The sequence below is a fragment of the Astyanax mexicanus genome, chromosome 3 (assembly GCF_023375975.1).
Source record: "Astyanax mexicanus isolate ESR-SI-001 chromosome 3, AstMex3_surface, whole genome shotgun sequence".
NCBI classification, from domain to species: domain Eukaryota; kingdom Metazoa; phylum Chordata; class Actinopteri; order Characiformes; family Acestrorhamphidae; genus Astyanax; species Astyanax mexicanus.
The window spans coordinates 40264845-40284826 of NC_064410.1; the positions used below are offsets into that span (position 1 = coordinate 40264845).

At 38.0% G+C, this 19982-nt stretch overlaps 2 protein-coding genes across 4 annotated transcripts in view; one reads left to right on the forward strand and one right to left on the reverse strand.

Annotated features, from left to right (window-relative positions):
• Positions 1–3758: 3758 nt before the first annotated feature.
• On the reverse strand, positions 3759–14034 carry tmem64 (transmembrane protein 64). Its single transcript, XM_007249383.4, has 3 exons — positions 12577–14034; positions 7705–7860; positions 3759–7481 (listed from the first exon to the last, which is right to left on the reverse strand). Exons 1-3 carry the CDS (start codon positions 13270–13272, stop codon positions 7296–7298), a joined length of 1038 nt encoding a protein of 345 aa, XP_007249445.1. The 5' UTR covers positions 13273–14034; the 3' UTR covers positions 3759–7295.
• Positions 14035–18647: 4613 nt separating this feature from the next.
• necab1 (N-terminal EF-hand calcium binding protein 1) overlaps positions 18648–19982 on the forward strand; it is a 64112-nt gene continuing 62777 nt past the window's right edge. The window contains exon 1 of one of the 3 annotated variants that reach the window (XM_049475307.1): positions 18648–18929. In XM_049475307.1, coding sequence (XP_049331264.1) covers positions 18843–18929 — 87 coding nt within the window. In that variant the 5' untranslated portion in view covers positions 18648–18842. The remainder of the gene's footprint in view (positions 18930–19982) is intronic. The other 2 variants (XM_049475306.1, XM_049475308.1) reach the window with 2 other exon arrangements.

The following is a 19982-nucleotide window of genomic DNA, read 5'->3' on the forward strand; positions in this document are numbered from 1 at the left end:
TTGCTACTCCAAGATAGAACAGCTATATTGAGCTACAATCATCAGACAGAGCACACGTTCTTATGAAACATGAGCTGCTTTATGGATCTAACCAAAATGTTAAATGCTAAACCAATTTTAAAGTACCCACAATAAGAATGTGTGTTTTAGAATATGTTATACCTGTTATTGCTAATTGTGTGACACCTTGTTTTACAAGCCCACCAAAGCTTTTATTTATTCAGTTGGAGATTCTGTTCAAACATAGTATAACGAGTCTAAACTCAACCAACAGATAAGATGTGGTTCATGGTCCTCAATAGCGGGAATGATAGGCTATTATCTGATTGTACTTTGGAATAAGCAGTGCAGACAGTGCTGGTGTTTATTTAGCGGGCAAGACTTACTAGGACGATTGATGGTCTCAACTGTGGCCTTTGTGTTCTTTGTATTCTATGGTTTGTTTTAACAGGCTTGGTAGTTGGACAGTTGGGTCTCTAACTCGCTGCATTTTAAAGGAGCTGCCTGTCTGTCTGTGTGGATTGAGGCAGTTGCTATCTTAGGCGAGACAGACATGGGACTCTGTATAACCCTGAGGACTGCCGGGGCTGATCAACCTTTGGTGAGGTCAGATGTGTAAACATTGCATTTAAACTGGGCCAAACTGTCATAAGATCTGCATTCTAGGAAGATTTCTGCTTGAGGCCCTGGGATAAGTGGAGAAATTTATTCCACAGTACTGCAATAGACATACAGTTCATATATTTTCCCCTTTTATTGCTTTTATAAGCAAAACATGTCTACAAAGTCAATTAAATAAAATGTACAGTGTAAAAATGGTAAAAAGTGGTTAAGTATTCACCGCTGGTGCTAGTATTCTCACACTTAGTGAAATGGAGATCACCTGAGTGCAGTGAACGTGTCTCAAGTGACCGTAGTGTAAAGACACCTGTCTGGAAGGTCAAGTCACCGGTTCATCAGTATAGTATTCCTGGCTACAAACACAACATAAAGACAACTAAAAGACACTAAAAGCAACTAGATAATACAGAAAATCGTTGAGGACAATCTGAATATGTTTGCAAGATAATTTAGCTTGGGAGAATATTTTTTTGTCCAACAAAAAGTGTTGACCTGAAACAAACAGCATAAGTTACACAGAAATGGTTTAAAAACAGCATGGTGAGTGTTCAGGAGGGGCAGAGTCAAAGTCCAGACCTTAGACGAATATACTGTAGAATTTGTGGTTGGACTTAAAAAAGGGCTGTCCATGCCCCATCCCCATGCAAACCATTGACCACAATTCCCTTAAAAAAGCAATAAAAGGTGGGGAACTTCCAAGAGGCATAACATAAGGCTTGTATTCATGTCTGTAGGTTATGGCCTGTTCATTTTAGTCCAAATGTTTTGAGGCCTGCATTGTGGTCCCACTGTATTTGGCTATTTCCACTTCTTGTTTCACAAAATGATCACAATTCACCTTGTTTAAGCTTTATCAAAAACAAGACAAAACAAAATGTTACGTTCTACTGTATTACTCTAACCATAAAAAGCCAATGCTGCTGTAGTGCTGCTTAAAATCAATTTTTGTAGTGAAATTCCAGACATTTCTTCTAAATTTCTGTAGGATTAAAATATTTAAATGTAAACTTGTAAGATTTTAAGAGTGATTTGAAGTGATATTATATGTTTTAGACAAACATATGAGATCAGAACTGTTCACAGTACTGCCTTAAACACCACTATAATCTTTTATAGTTCTTGTAACAGATAACATTCTAGTCTCTTTATTTCTGAGAAGTAATCAATTCAATTGTTTATGGCCTGTTCATTTAAATTCAAGTTTTATAACCTGTATTGTTTGCTATACTTCTTTTCCCACCTTCCCTATAATATGACAAAATTAATATGGCTTAAGAGTGGCTCTTTAATGTGGTATAAGATTTTTCTTTTCCAAAATGTTCACATAATTAAATCATTAGGATGTACCCAAAGTATTTCATTGGGATCCGATGTGCATTTAGATGTTTACTGTTTATAACAGTGGTGACCAGAATACAGAATGCAAAGTTCATTGTCTTTATATGCATATACAGTTACTTAAAACATATATTAATGACAGAGCTACAAAGGGACAAACTGAACAAAATTGTCCCATAATAGCATACATATTTTACATGTACAGTGATTATGTTCATTATTTTGTTCATTATTATGTTTTGGTTTGGGAGACAAAATATTAACATACCTGTTTTTTTTCTACTAATAGGAAGAGATAAGTCATTGCTATGCCCACACTCATCTTTGCAGTTTGATTGTTATCTGACATTTTCTAATACTGTGGGATAATAGTGTCCATTATAAAACACACTTATAAACTGAGTAGATGTCTTGGATATTTGAGAATTTAAGAAGCTATTTAGTAAAGTAAATAGTATGCAACTGGCATGAAAACATTGTCATTAGGGTGTAACTGTTTTTGCAACATACTATGGTACCCCAAGTGGTTGCTAGTTTATATGTTTTATCACATCTCATTCATTGCTATTGGAAAATATTTTATTAAAACATAACCATAAAATAATTACACATCATAAATCACACAATCTGACTGGATTTGGAATGGTGTTGATTAGGGTGGGACAAAAAATATTCATATTGTGATATACTGAAATCGTTCTCATTTGCAATACATTATTGATATGTAGCATCAAACTCATTCTAAAACTTGTAACTTACTTATGTTAAGGCATCATTACTATATAAATCCCTTTATTATTATTATTATTATTCTTATATTATTTTGGCATTTTATAAATGGCATAATTCTTGCCATTTGTCTAGTTAGGAGTATTTAATATTCTTTAGTAACAAAGATGCTGTGAATTATCGTTGAGAACTGTCCTGTGATATATTGAGTATAGCAGAATCACAGTATCATAATATTATTTTTATCTTAGGAAACCGTTGTGATAATGTTGTATCGTGAGATGCCCTGTGATTTCATCTCCTGTTGTTAATATCATGAAAGCTGTGAGCCAGCAAAAAAAGAAACATGGGTGTCTGAACCACGCTAGATGACTGGGTTAGAGCATCTCTGCAGTAGTAGTTTGAGGGTCATGGGGACCGGCTCCACAACAGATCCACTGAAGAACAAAATACTAAAAAATATTGCTGGCTATGTCGTATGGAGTCAATTCCTCAGATCAGATCAGCTGTTTTGATAGCACAAACTTGGAAGTACACTATATGAGTCTTTTTGTTTTAATGTTACTACTGGCTGGTTTATGCACACGTATTTAGACCCTTTTCAAACTATTTTTTTCCTCTCCCATTGCCCAAGCAGAGAAAATGGCATTTCTATTCAGGATACATCAGGACAGAGTTTTGATAATACTGTCAAAGACTCAGACAAAGACGTAAAGGTCACACTGTGCTGTGGCAGAGCCGTAAAATGTGGCAGGGAACTTTGCATGCATGAATTTAATCAGCACTCGAGTGGTCTGCAAATATCACATCTCCCCCTGTTCCAGCCAGAGATAGTGAGCAGCAGTGGTTGAGCAGCAAATAAAACTTTGAAATCCTCATTACATACATTACATAACCAGGCAGTGCACTGCTGTCAATCAGTAACTAAACTACTTTTTCCAGATTTAACTGAAAGAAAATGTGGCAGTTAATGCAGAACTGTGCAAGTGTGACAACATAAGGTGGAAACCGTAAAATGTATATAAAAACAAATGGATTTTCCATTAGAACAATTGAAAAAAGAAGAACTCTTTCTATTATAGGCATTTTTATTTCATAAATAACACAGAACAAGCATGGTAAAGCGATAAATATTCATTTACACACTGTAATAATCTGTATTACAAAATACAGCGTAAATGTAATGCACTTGTTTCATGGGGTTCGAGGTTTCGTAACAGTACCTGATTTGCCTTTATCTAAAACTACATCCGTACCTTGCTATGAATGTGCTGTAGCCTTCTGTGTAATCTCAGATAAAGGCTTGTCAAGAATCACGTTGTGTTGCCCCCACATCAGATTTCATAGAGTTCCTCTGTTGCATAATCTTGTCTGGGAAATGGGCAGATTATTAGATTAAACAAAGGTACACTGATGTGTATTCTAACAGTGTCATATTTTCCCATGGATTTCCGTATGAAGTTTTATTCCTGAAGGCTTTATGTTAAATATAGAAAAAGAAATACATTTAACAATAAAAAAAAAATAATAAATAAAAACTTTCATTGAATAATGATCAGCATTTACCAGTGAAATTTTTTGTATGTGTAAAAGCTCACTACCACCAAATTATGTCATTGCAATGACATTAATGTGTTTTGAACCCAAAAACTTTCTATAAACCCTTTTTCTGTTTGTTTGTTTTTTTCTTTTTTCTTTTTTTTTTTTGCATTATACATGTCCTTAATTTTATACTTCATACCCGACAAAAATGTAGTGTCTGAACATGCCACAGGCAAGTGTCCCGTCAGGTCATAGGCAGCAAGAGGTACAAGGCAGGTTGACATCATAACACAAGACCAGGAATGTTGTCATCCATGTAACTCAAGGATGTTTCTGCAAGTTCAGCTTTCAGTTATTGCTAATTTCAGGAAAAAAAGGGCCCATAATGGGACACACAAAAAAAATCAGCAAGGAATGTCTCCTCTTGTGTGCCACATCATACGACATGCAAGTCTGAAAATAAAAGTAGTAGTAGAAATTACTAGAAAAGAGCTTAGGCCCATCTGCCTTAACCATTGAGACCAGCCTGTGAAGATAGGAGAATAACTAGAGGATATAGAGTGTTGCAATATGAATAAGTCGCATTATTAATTTGAGCCCTTATCAGCATTTGACTCAGACATTTGAGTCCAAGTAGCAGCAAAACCATGTAGGCTAATATAAAGATGTGTAGTGTACTGAGCCATGGTGCTGGAAATGACCAATTTGACACCATTCACAGAACTATCGATTGTCAGTTCATTATGTAGTGGAGGGGTTGAAATCAGTGACAGAATTCTTTAAAATGCTGTCCGTTTTCCTCTCAGTGGGAGTTTGTCAGTGTACAAACTGTGAACAAAAGCACTAAACTGAAAAGATAAATGTTAGTACATCTGGGAAAAATTCATAGTACAAATTCAGTGTGGAATTAAACTAGAAACATTGGGCCTTATACACCAATATATTGATAAACATACAAATTTAGTCCTAATAAAAAGTCCATGTCAGATTTATTATGTTTTTAAACTACACACATGTTCATGGTTATAATGATAGATCCCATTGTCCTCACAAATTCAAACACTGGCGGATGTCAGAAACTTTGTGAAAACTGGTGAAGATTCTTGGTGAATAAAGCCCAATTTTATAACTAGCTGACATAATTTTGAATATAAAATAAATATACACCTATTTCTCAATTGCATATACATTTTAAAGGTGCACCAAGTCATATTCCTGCATTTTACTTCTTACAACAAGAACAAGTGACGTGTTACTTGCTGCGCATATGGCTAGTCACATGACTTGGAACAGTCTTTACTGTTTCCCCATTCCCCTGACCACTGTAAAAACAAAAGTTTAGAGGTACTGTAGTGGGATGTAGACTGTTTAGATCTAATATAATCTATTAGATCTGCGTGAAAAAATAAAAATACTAATTCCAATTAAATCCCCTGTTGTGGCTTTGATCAAAGAGCTCAAGCTCAGACATATTTCATGAACAGCAAGTTTAAAATTCAGCAAGCTGTACTCTTGAAGGACCAATCAACCCATAGGCTCTCTGGGGTTGGAGACACTCTGTGCCTATGGCTCTAAGCTCGTTAAGAGACAACCTTGGGCTAATTTAAACAGCTAGGATCCAAATCGACCAAGTCAGGCAAAGCTCAGGAGACGTTTGTGTCTAATTAAACTAATCTCTAGGGAGTGGGAAATGTAGACTATGTCATGAGTCTAAGACCACTGCTGTTACGTAATAGGTTAGCAGTTCTGATAAATCTGCACATTCTGTCACTTATTCTCTGAGGACCTTTATCATGCTGAGACAATGGAGGAGTTGTGCAGATATTTTACCGTATCAATCCCCTTATGTTCCAATGGCTGATTTGAGGTTTCCTTACTTTTTGAGTTTAGTAGCATCTTGGGCTTTGCACTGTCATACTTCTATATTAATAGTAGCAGGTACCCTACTGAAATTGAACTTTTGCTTTCCCAGTTTTAATAGCAATAAATTAAACTACCTGAATTAATAACAGTGATAGCCTTAACATGTATTGCACAGGATAAAATGCAATGTAAATTTGTTATGCAAATTAAACTTAAAAGGCAAAATGAACTAAGAAAGGAAAAAATATATATATAGCAGCCCCATAACAAAGCATTTGGTTGAAAAAAATCCAAGATAGAAGGCCAGAGATCTCAGCAATACTTTCCATACAACAATATGAGACACTGAACATGGATACGATCACGCTGTTCAGTTAATCATGCTGCAGTGTTCTTGGCAGGACACTCTTAAATATCCTGCTGGGAAACTTTTACTTCCTTTCCATCTGTTCCTAGCAGAGCTGTAGAAACGCAAAAGTGAATCCAGCCTGGAAAAGCAGCAAACATTTTCCTTGCCAAGTGGTGTAGTCTGTCCCACTCCAAATAATAATAATAATAATAATAATAATAATTTCCCTTTGTGCATGACTGTGAAAATTTGCAAAAAGAACAATATTTAGCATTTACAGCTTATGTGATGAACCTAAAATCAGAAGGTTCTAAAGAACTCTATGTTGCTCACTGAGCACCATCTGATATACAGTACCAGCTGGGCCCTCTACAGCAATCTCCTCTACAACACTGTAGTGTTCTCCCTAAATCACATGCTTTATACCTGCTCTATTTTATATAAAAATTCTAGATTTAAATCTGTACGATATAAAAAATAATTTCAAAACAAAAGCGTACCGAAGAAACTATTAGGCTCTATTTTAACTTCATCTTTCATTACAAAATACTGGCCCACAACCTTTAAGGATGATTTCCATCCAGTGCTGATCTTCTCTCATAGGAGAGAGAGAGAGAGAGAGAGTTCTCAGCTTTGTGAGTCCACTGCCACACGGCATCGTTAAACCTGAACATGCAGGACTGACCAGTGCGACAGCTTTTCCCGCTGGCTGTGCTGCAGGGACACAGGCTCCCTGCCACGGCCTCATCATCTTCCTTCATCCGTCTTCACCTTGGCATTCCTGTCAGGACTGCGCCACCGGGAAGTGGCAGGTGAAATATGCTCACACCAGGAGAAACGTTGACATTAGGCATCAGACCACGTTAATCCCCCCACCGGCCAAAGCTCTTTTACTGCAGTAGGTGGAGCCGCTGTGGTTCGCCATGCTGCCATTCATGTGGGAGGTCTTCATTTCCATCTGACAGGCAGCGATGGCGGCGTTCAGTTCCATTTGTGCTCGATGCACAACGTAAAACATCAGACCTATACTGATAAAGATCTGAAAAGGAAAGAGAGGAAAAGCTATTTGTGGAATCAGTATTAAAATTTGCCTCTAAATCTTAATTTGTATAAATGTATAAACGAACATGACCTTACGATCCCTATCTGATTTCATCATCAGATTTCAAAGGGCATACAAATAATCTTTGTCATTTGTTGCTACAACCTATATGATGTCTAGCAACCAACAGGGTGTCAATGAGTGCAACAAAACTGCTTACTTGAAGACTGAACACAAAGTATCCACTGATGCTCTGCTCTGCTATAACATCCTCCATTGTGCGCAGTGTGGTTCCCAGGTAGGAGTTCAGGAGCTGAGTAGGCAAAAGGCCCACTGAGGAAGCCACCAAGTAATTTGGCAAGGACACGTCTGTGATCTAAACGAAAGAGGAACAGGAAAATGCTTGAAAAGAAAAGAAAATAGATATTTACAGACACAAACCTTCCAAACCTCATACTTCAATACAAAAATCTGTAGTACGAAAGCAGTAGGGCAACATTCTTCAAAGTAACAAAAGACGCAGTCAGTCTATGACTGTGAAATTAGAGTGCCTTGGGAAACAGGAAGCTGAAAAGCTGTTTGTGTAAAAGATTGCATGCCATGCCTCTTTTCCTTTCTGTGTACAGCACCAATGATCAGTCATAAATAAATAAAAAAAATGTTTTTTAAATGATTTCTGGGTGTACTAAAGACTGTTAGTACTTATATATCACTGATCGAAATTAAATCATGCTTTATCAGATGCTTTATCAAGCACTTTAATAAGAAGATAAGGACACCTACACATTCATCAAATTGTCTCCCAGTCTTCCCATCTCAGCATGCACAACCCCTAAACTTTGAGATAGGTGGGATAGGTGGGAGGCTGCAGCAGCTACATGCCCACCAAAACTAGGCAGCTGAAGACTGAAAAACATAGGCTAGTCTATTGAATTTCGATTTCTGTTCAGGCACTTTGAGGGTAGGGCTAGAATCTGACGCCAGCCGCTTGAATCCAATGAGCCACCTGTCTTGTGAATACAGTCCAGGCTGGTAAAAATGATCAGATTGTGTGGAAGTGTATTCTTGGCAAACTTTCGGCCTGTTCATAACAAACATTCACGGCTTGAATGCCCAGCCTGTTTGAGCATCATTGCTGACCATGTGCTTCCCTTCATGAACACAACTTTCTAATGGCTGCTACCAGTATGAAATTTTTCTATGCGTCAAATCTAAGTTATGCTTCTTCTGTGGTCCTCTCAGTCTCCCAATCTGAATCCAGGGAACACTTTTCTAATGTCATAGAACAGGAGAGTCTCAGAAGTAAACACAAGGTAACCACATGGCCTCCATCCACACGGTTGGGCATGTGCTTGTAAACGCACGTGTCGAAAGCTGTGCACCTCAGTCCAGCACAATTTTGCACAGATATTTCCAGTTAAACCTGAATTCCTGCTTTCAATTACAGAAAAAAGCTCTTATTTACCTTTTTAAAAAGCCATTTACATGCCTGATTAAAGGGATGACTACTGTTTAGCTGTTTTTCTCGGGGTTTGATCTCTCTATGGTGACTCAGCTCTTGATCGGTCCAGACGCGAGATAGCGTGTGAGTGGGGGCGGGGCTGGTGATGTCATGGGCCCTGCATTGTTTAATATTGCAATATATAGTGTCTAAAAAAAGATCATTTGCTGTGTAATTTTTTTTTCAATATCGTGCAACCCTAATACATAATACAACAAACACCTGCGCCTTGGTTCAGATTTTGGTCTGGATTTTTCAGGTGTGACACACCTATGATTGGTGTGTGTGCTTGTCATCTATTACAGCTTCCGGAAACTGCAAGACATGGTTAAGATTACACTGGCTTTCATGCAAGAAATGCAACACTGCCTCAGTCTAGGAATTCAACATTACTGAGACTAATGAATAATGAAGTAGAGGCTAATGTCAGGTTTGAAATTAGAGAAGATTATATGCTCTTTTTCCTCCCAAAAAAAGATGAAGGCACTAGTTTGGCCGGGTTTACCAGTAGATAAAACATGAAAAGCTACAGAAAGTGTTATGTTGTTGTATTGTGAGGTTTTGTTTTCTTCTTCAAACAGCAGTAGCATGTTTATAATGATCATCTTTTTCATTACAGACATAGACAAGGATACATTTTGCAAAGTGTGCAGTCCACACCGTGTTGAATTACCAATTTAATGCAGTGTATTCTACTTCAGCGGGCACATTGAAACGCAGACATCTACAAAATGTGCTTACCGAGGGCAGATGCAACATAATTCCAGTGTGACTAAATACATACCCATATGCATCACATGGAGGGAGACTGTAAATTTGTATTCATATCATATAGAAACAACATAAAAATATTTGAACTGCACCAAAATAGAAGATGTCAAATCCCACGTGAACTGCTAGATGTATTAGGCTTGTTAAGCCAACCAATGGCAAAAGGCTACCAAAATATCCCCATGTGACCTACTGTTATTAAATTGTGTTCTGGATGAAAATAGCTACCAACATATGCAGCTACATTTCCCAAAGAAAGGAACATGTACTGTACTTCTAGTTACCTAAAGATTGTTTGCTCAATTTATTTAGGGAATACCTTTCAAGAACACTGGCTAATGCACATCTGCACATATTCGGAATGTAACCTACAGGATTATGCATTAAACTATGCACAGTGATGGGGAAAACATTTTTTATTGTACAAACATAAAATAAAAAAAGCTTTAAATTGACAGGGGCTTATGCAATCCATTGTTATATTTCCCCAAATTTTTATTTATTTATTCTTTTCTTCAGATTTTTTGTTGCTTTTTTGCCCTTACATATTTAAACCTGTTTTAACATTCTGTCCATGTTCTCTGCATTGCAGAAATCAATTTGCCTTAAAATATAAAATCAGTACTTTGCAGTTTCTGTAACAAAGTGTCTGGGAGAAAACAACAGGAATGCCCCAAGTCAGATTATAATCGTTCAGTAAATTTAGAGTGTTAAGTTGTTTGATTGGGAGAGAAGAGGCATCTCACAATATAAACTTACCCTACAAACCAACAAAATAGATTTTCCATCACCAACAGCCTCTCATATGCTTTACTCTAACTCAGGCCTGTCAAAATACTAATATTATTGACTTATCAAACAAAGAAGGGACATGACCTTGGCTCTGATTTCTGCTGACTTTGACATTTCCCAATGTGTTAACTTGCGTGTTTTGTGAGATGTTAGGTGCATTTTAAATCACCCCAGGAGTCCCCTGTGAAAACTGCACAGGGATTTCTGACATTTTAAGTGAGATCCCAAACCATTCTGAGAGAAATTGTTTGGATAGAAGAGAACTTCCAACTGTGCAGGGAGTAGTAATGAACCAGTTCTAACTGTACAGACTGCTACTAGTAACATTAGTTGGAATACAAACAAAATATTAAGACACATATTATGATACATGGCTGCAGTTCATTACTTTGCTAATGAGTTACTTAAAAAAAGTGGTTAAATTCTGCTGTGGGCATAACGTCTTATTCGCCTTTTTGCTTGAGGTGTTTAGCATAGTACGCTTTGTGTTTAGAGGAGAGTCTATTATTGTAAACAAATTGGTATGTCCACTTTGTTTAGAGAAACAGTGGTTTTATTTAACTTTGTTTAGATAGAATATTTAAACTTTTTGGACCAATTTCAATGTCTGAATATTCTTAATTAATAAAACCTCAATGCACTTTAACAGAACATAACTGTGCTTTATTTTTCATCATATTATCAATATATTATAAATGCTCTTAAATGACAATAATATAATGTTTTGCTATTATTTTGAATAACAAACTGCCTTAAAATGTTAGTGACAGGCCTAGCTGTAACATTTTGGAATACGTCTTTAAAGGACTGGTCTTTGTACCTTGTTCAGTAGTCAAGCATTTGCTGTGTGAGTGCACATCTATGCACTTCTCTGACCTTGGTGATCCTAAATGGTGTCAACTCTCGCTCATGTGTCACTTAATCAAATATTAATGGTGTAGGCTATATAACACTACTAGGAGTAAAATTATTATGTCAGGCAGACACTACTTTCTATCTTTTATGTGCAAAGCACTTATGTCTGGCTTAAATTAGGGACTAAGATACACTAATTATTTTACCCCTAAGCTGGATCAAGCCACCTGGAAATCCCTTCATGACTATACGGCTTTAACTTAATCAATTAGAAACTTCTGTGAAGCTCCTCTTCAGTCATAAACACAAAAATAAAATCTAATTTTATTGTTTCAATTTTGGTTTATTAGTAAGACATATATTGTAACAATACTACTAACAGATGTAGTGTCAAGTGAGGGATTTAAAGTACAACTATCCAGACAGTAAAGAGTTTTACTGCACTTTTCCATCTATAAGTAGACATTTATTAAATCTTAAGCAAAATGCAAAAAAAGATAATATAACAAGTCTAACATAACATTGTATGGCCCTGAAAGTGATGAAAAAACAGAACAGAACTGAAACCTAGTTCTAAGAAAATGAATATGTATCCCCTGAGCACAGTGCACCTGAAACTACACAGAGCAAGTAAGCAGACAGTGTAAACATTAACTAAACAAATGCAACAGCTATAACCTGTTATCTAACAACCCATCGGCTTAACCCAGTTTTATTTATCCATACATAGATTAATTCAACCCCTTTTTTCTAATTTAACTTAAAATTAGACCCAAATAAATGAATACAAGCTTCTTAATACAGTTATATTTTAATGGATACAAGCGATTTTTAATCATTTTAACTTTAATTTACCCAGCCTTGTCTTAATTTACCCTTCCAAACCATCCATTTTCTAAACCCAGATTAGTGTATCCAAAATCCACATTCAGGCTATTATATCCAAATGAATCTTAACATAAACTGAGTTTAATGTATTCAACCCCAGATTATTTTATTCTAACCAACATTAATTCAACCCAGCTGTATTAATCTTGAACTTTAACCATCGCAATTCATTTTTACGGTATTTACTTTGCTGCCAACCAATCTTAATCCATCCCTAAATTTAATTCAGTTCCCTTTATTAAATCCCATGTTAGTGTATTCACTACTATTCACCCCCCCACTTACCGAGAACACAGCGTTCTGGAGGCCGAAGGGGATGGGGGTGAGCCGGGCCAGCGCCACAACTTTCAGCCCGCTTCCCCCCTCCACCACCCGGATAACGGCGCTGAGCTGCTCGCTGTTACCGACCCGGTTGAGCACCCAGTGGGAGAGCAGTCGCTTGCACGCCACGTGGGCCACGAAGGTGCCAATGAGGACCCCGACCATGACGAGGCCCAGACCGAGCACGAAGCCGTACAGGTAGCCCGCAGCCACGTTCAGCAGGATGTAGCCCCAGCCGCAAGGGAACGACACGGTGATGAGTCCCACCACGAAGAGCAACGCCCCCTCCAAGCCGTCCAGGCTCTCCACCCACAGCAGCAGGTCCTTCAGGTGCTGGCGGACCAGCGCCAACGACGAGAAGCACACGGCCGTCAGTAGGCATGCCAGGAGGGCGCTTTTGAAGCAACAGGTCGCCACGCAGCACGGGCTCCTCAGGTCAGCCGCCGAGAAGGCGGAGGAGGGCACGCCGGTCTCCACGCTCTGCAGCTCCGCCTCCGTCTTCCCCCCGCCGGCGCTGCAGATCAACAAGTCTATTTTATCGCAGTCCAGCGACTCAGGGGTCTTCTGCAGCCAGCGGTTCAGCTGCATGTGACCCTTCCCCGCGGCGTGGCGCACAGACTTCGCCACGAGCTGCACGGTGGCCCCCGCCAGGCTCCACATGCTGATCCCCGGGTCCGTCCGAGCCCTGGCGGCCCGCGGGCTTCAGTGCAGGCGCGGTGTAAACAGATGCCAGGGCGACTCTGCCTCCTCCTCTCCCGGAGCTCAGAGCGCAGACGCTGATCTGATTCGCTGGATATATAACCCGTATAACCCGTCCCTAACTGGGCCGACCTCACACCCCACCCGCCCCAAAAAAAATGCAGTTTTGTGGGTTCTGTAGGAAATTATCTGTTTACCGCTAAAAGGCTCCGGGGCTGCACTTCAGCCTCTCCGCTCCTGACAGCCGCAAACCACCACAGTCCTGCTGCTGCTTCTGCACTTCAAGGACTCCTCGCGCTGTATTTCTCTTATATACCCTCCTCCACCCTCCCCCGGGCTCACAGTGCCCACCATCCTCACACAAACACCCCGAACACCGCAGATCCGCGATCCGCCGCCACCACTGCACACACCCGGGATCGATCACAATGGTTCCGACTGAAAACAGAACCGACCCACGGGCTCAACTTTCCCAGGACTCCACAGTCCCGTCCAGCTCCAATCTCTGCGATGCCCCCCGCTCGGGTTCAGGTCCAGAAGCGCCGCTGCTACTGCAGGTTCCACCCTGTGGGTCATTCCGCTTCGCCGAACCCCGCTAACCCGAGCGAAGCCGGCCGGGCTGCTCACACCGCGGCGCTGACCCCTCGGTTTACACAGCGATGCGCTCCAGACGCGCTCCGACCACAAAACGCACCACTGTTTGTTTCCCACAATGCCACGCGGTCGCGTCTCCACCGTGGGGGCCCACGTGACCGTATTTTCGTATCGCGAGAGGTGGTGGATGAAAAAACACGCACACACGTTGGTATTGCTATCTTTTTTAGTACTTCCATTGTTTAAATATTACTTGGATCAAGAATCAGTTAAAAAGTCTTAAGAATGTGTATTCCAGTACTTTTCCGGTCAGTGTAACGTTTATTAATTTGCAAAAATATAAGATTAAATGTAAAAACTATTTTTTTATGTAGTGCAGTGTACAAGAAATAAGTTTTCATCCATTTTTCATCTCTACCCCTTACAATCGTATTTTCAGGGAAAAAAGAAAATGAATCATTTATTTTCTGATTTTTCCATTTTTGCATTTGGCAAGTTAGATTATACCATCAGATTTGTGTTAAAAGATACAAAAATAGACAAATCTGATTTTTTTTCTTGAAATTCTGTTTTTGCAAGACTGAAAAGAAAAACTTGATCAATAAAAATCAATTTCTCCTTCTTTATGAATTTAGCTTGATACAGTCAGAAAATTAAACTGCTCAGCGTTACACTGACCCTTTCCAGCCATCATTCTCATGTGGGGCTCACATGGGTGAAACATGGACATTGGGTATTTAGGTTTCAGGTGGACATGGACTTTTCCCAAATGGGCTTTATCATAACATCTCACCTTCATCTATCAGAGGTCTGTCTCATCAAGGCCCTGTGTTCAGTGTACAACCCAAATGGGGCCCATGTTTAATCCTTCTAATTCCCTCACCGACGCTGATGGGGCCCATCGCAGACTTTCATATGTGTGCTTAAAATGAAACAACACCACATGGGCCCACTGACTAAGCAGCTCTCGACCTAACCTACATTCAAACGTAGCCTTACTTTTATCCAAAATAAGGTTAAATGTCCTTCTTATGAGCGCATTCTTCTCTCATAATGTGCTAAAAAAAACAAGAACACACACCACACAACCATTTCATAAGCGGGTCCACTAGGCTAGAAGGGTCCTATTTGTTATTTATTCTTATCTATTAACTAATATCACTAATGTAAGTGGGGCGCCCAATAAGACATGACTCTTCAACCTGACAATCTTAGGAATCATGCTTTGACTCATAATTATTTATATGCATAATATATTTACTCATGCAAGAATTTAGTCTCTGTTTTTCAATGCACTTTTTTCATGTTTTCAAGTTCTTCCTATTTCTTTCACTGTCCAAAAACATGTCGATTATGTGAACTGGTTTCTTTAAATGTGTGTGCTTGTGTGGCCAAATATGGATTGGCCATTTTTTTAATGTATACAACGTCCATGTCACGCAAAATCCTTTTACCTCAGTTTTTTTTAGTTTTTTTGCTTTCTGACATAGACAAATAAAAAAATAAAAAAAATTACAAAGACTTCCATTGAACATTCCTTTTTTCTTTTCCTGTAACAATGAAAAGTTGAACATAAGGTAAAGATATGTTAAGGATCTACAAAGCTTCTAAAGTGTGCTGTCCAAATGAAGTGTTACTATATTTGTCTTTGGTTACACAAAGGTTATAAGGCAACATTGAAAGACTATTGTACAGTTTTGTATAGTTTGTATAGAATGCTTTTCTATAGTTTGGTAGTGCTCTTTTCGTCTCTTGCCTTTTCATGTTGAATGTACTAACCATTGTTCTGGAGACACTACATTTCATTCACTGATTTCAAACTTTTGGGTAGTACTGTCAGTGACAGTCATTTAAAGATACTCAGGAAAGAACAAACTCGACCAAATGTACAAGGCACTGAGAAAACTACTTCCTTTAGAATTTCAGCCTTTTTTGTCTTTACTCCAGCTATGATGTATAGTCTAAGGATCCTGCTGGGCCACTTTTGAACTAGTGGCTTGCACTTCACCTCCTGACACACCTGACTCTTCCCATAGTTTTACTGCCTTCTTTGAAACTTTTAGCATTTAGCCACATGTCTGCCCCAGTAAATAATTCTGTTCTGCTCCTGCATTATTTATTTAGCACTCCCCGTCTTCATTGTTGTATTTACAAATACAAAAGTTTGGACACCACCCCTCTCATTTAATGTTTTTTTTTTTTTAATTTATTTTTTATTATTTTGAACACTGTAGATTAATAGTGAAGACATCAAAACTATGACAGTACATACATGCAGTTATGAAGTAAACAAAGAAAAAGTGTTAAACAAGTCAAAATATGGGATGCTCCAACTCGTCCCAAACCACCTATGTTGACTTTTTCATGTCAGGTTTTTGTCTACTATTTAATTGCATATGTGCTTCTTCATTGTTTTTATGTCTTTAATATTACTCTACAATATTAAAGACTTAAATACTTTACATCTACACTTTTGACTGGTACAGCATTTATCAACACAAATAAATATTTTGTCTTGGGGATCACTAATATGCTTGATCAACATTGTTTTATTAATCTTAAATAAAACACATTTTATTGTTCTTTATTGTACATAATTTTTTAGTACCCAAGTAATAACATTATTTATTATCATTATGAATTACGTTTGTCTTGCAGTACTGTGCTCCTCCACAAGGTGTCAGTACAGTCATGTTTTTTTTTAATCAGTTGTGTTCTGTTGTGTTCTGTCTCCAGGATTTGAGTAATTCCTCATTTATAATAATAATTAATAATAATAATAATAATAATAATAATAATAATAATAATAATAATAATAATAATAATAATTGTTAGTGAAACCGCATGATTTAGTATAAACTTTGCTCAGTTTCTAATATTTATGATGACTTATTTTGGTGTTAGATTACCTATAAAGAAGCACTATCTAGACCAGTGTGAGTTTTTGGAAAGATTTTTTTTCCCTATCCATCCACCGTTTTTTTAACGATTTGACAGCACAAAAACGATTTGACAGCACAAAAAAACATCTAAATAAAATTATCTGACTATGTACATAAATACAGTTACCTGACTGTCTGTATCTGACTATGACGACCGGCAGTGGCTTGTTAGTGGTTATAACACTGGATTAATGATGACAGTGTTGTGGGTTTAATACCTAAGTGCAAAAAGTTGTTGCTGCTGGGCCCTTGAGTTAGATCCTTAAGCCTCACTGCTCCCTGGGCAATGAATGCCCACCCTGGAACATGTGTGCTCACTTTACTAGTGTGTATGTGAGTGTTCACTGCAAGGATGGCTGAAAAGCAGAGGCCACAACCTGTTCCAACTGTGTCCAATGCAATATGGTGAATATAGTCGTTTTGTATATAAACATACCATAACATAGTGCTATGTTATAATAGCTATAGACAGTTGACTGTGGAATATTTAGAAGTGAGGGAATTTTACAACTGGAACAATTGTCTGCCTGGCTCTTCTGCACTGTTGTCAGGGACGTGACCACAACTAAATCTCATATCAACAGCTTCACAAGTACAGACAGAAGAGTACTGATAAAAGTGTGTTTCAGTCTAAAATAAACAGCAGCCCTCAGAAGACTCGAGAGCAGGGTTTCCAGGACCTTTAGAAGCTTTAACTAGCCCAAAATATATATCTCTGACACGCTTAAAGAAAATGGCAAATCAACTGAGTGTGCAGCTTAGTATTTTGTTTATAAGGGATTTGTTATCAGTATTGCTATTTATCTTAGTCATTAATAATACTGTAACATTAGTGTTTTATTAGTTTTTTTATAACAGTTTTATATCCCAGTCAAGAACATTTAATAGTAACATAATTAGCAAAAAAAAAACTGACTTATATTTACTCTTTTTTGTTCTTGCCCCTCCTGAACTCTTTTATCTCCTCTTTAACGTAATTTTTTTATTGCCTGGTCATTTCTGGTTACATTGTGATTTCTCTTTCCATCTTAATCTTTCTCTCTGTGTAACTCTCTCTATCTGTCTCTCTCTCTCTCCCTTTTTTATGCTGTCCTTTATGTTGTTATTTCTCCTGGTTCTTATTGTTGTAATCAATCGTTTGCCATAACATCCAAGGCAACACCTGGCTGCTGTAATTTTTGAAAGTTGGCCAAAAAAAACCACATCTTGCCACCCATGAATTTTCACCTGCGACTTGATTTTTAAACAAGCCCAATTTACCCTGATTTTTAATCACAGCTTTCATGCATCTTGGCATGCCCTTTCATGCTGCTTTTGGGTGACATATTCCCCTCCTGGCACAACAATCCAAGCAGTTCAGCTTTGTTTGATTGCTTGTGACCAACTTACATCTTACATTATTACATTCACAGGCTTTCCAATGGGGTTCCGGTCTGGAGATTGACCATCAAATTTTTTTTGGTCAGTCAGCAACAGCAGGATGACATCAAGTGACCTATAAAAAGAATGGCAAATGACAGCTGGGGTGAAGTACATGGGAAAAAAACTATTGAAAACAATCTCTTAGAGGCAGGACTCACTAAAAAAGGACCTTCTTCGATGAGAAACAAAGAACTTTGCAAAAAAACATAAGAATTGGACTCTAGAGGACTGGAGTAAGATGATTTTCTCTGATGAGTCCAGTTTTCAGCTTTGCTCAACACCTGGCCATCAAATGTTTAGATGGAGACCTGCAGAGGCGGGAAAACTGTAAACCTGGCAACTCTGCTGGCGCGTGCGGTGTTCACGCTGCGCGCGCGCATTAGTGTTGGCGGGAATGCGCACAGCAACACAGGACCGGGGAACCTGTGGCTGCTCGTGTGTCGCGCGCACTGAGGCGGGGACGCGCGTGAGTGCAGACTCGGCAGCTGTGGATGAGCAGAGGGGCTTTGAGTAACTCTGAGGACTCCGGGTTATCCTACTGTGCTGCTCCGCTCTACACAACACTGAGCGAACATGGACTGCTCTGAGGAGGTTCACTCGCCCTCGGACGAAGCCAGCACTCCGGTGGAGTTAAAGAAGGGGATGTCCATATTCCTGGATGTGAGTAGAGCTGAGGAAACACCAGCAGTTCACACACTCCTCCATCGCCACACTACTCTGGGTTAACAACAGACAACCAGTACAAACAGCTGCTACTGTAAATTAAGGGGTTTAAACTAGACTTGTCAGCAGGGAATATTTTAATACCAATATTTTGAATAGACTATGAGTTCAGAAGGACTTGACTGTGTATTTGTCAGGCTTTCTTTTGTTCTTAATGATGGACATAGTTTTACAGACAAATGTTAAATGAACAGATACAGACTATAGTGATTTTAATATCTATCTTCTGATGTAAAATAATGGTCAGTGTGACGTTTAACAGTTTTAATTTTCTGACCATATCAATCTATAATTAAAAATAGAAAATTGGGTATAAAACTTAATAATTATTATTTTTTCCATTCAGTAAAGTGAAGAATGTTTTTATCCATTTTTTAAAGTATCTAGTTTTTCGTTTTGGCCTTCCACAAGCAGAATTTTAAGAAAAATGAGAAGTTAAACCTTCTTTTGATTTTCAAATTTTCCATTTTTGTATCTCGTAATACAAATCTGATGATAATCCAACTTGCAAAATGCACAAATTGAAAAATCAGAAAATAAGGAAAAGATTATTTTTGGCATTTTTTCCAAAATTATAATTCCAAAAAATTAAATTGGAAAAATAGATGAAAACCTATTTTTTGTATGCTGCACTACATTGAAAAAATGAAATGAGTTTTTACATTTACAAACAGTCAGAAAATATAATTATTAATCAATACACTGACCTAAAATAGTGGTCTTAAGATGGAATTTTTAGCAGGGAATAACATACTTAACATTAATAATAACATAAAAAGTATCCGGGTAAGATAAAGAGAATAAATATTTTACCATTGATAATGATAGGCATAATTTAACAGTCATATATAAAAATATACGACATATCAGCTGCTGGTGTAAAATAATGGATTTTTTCTTAATTCTAGCTAACATTAATGTTAATATATTAATAATAACAGTAATAAAAGTATCAGAGAGAGTTAAAGAGATTGTGTTTTTTCATGCTTG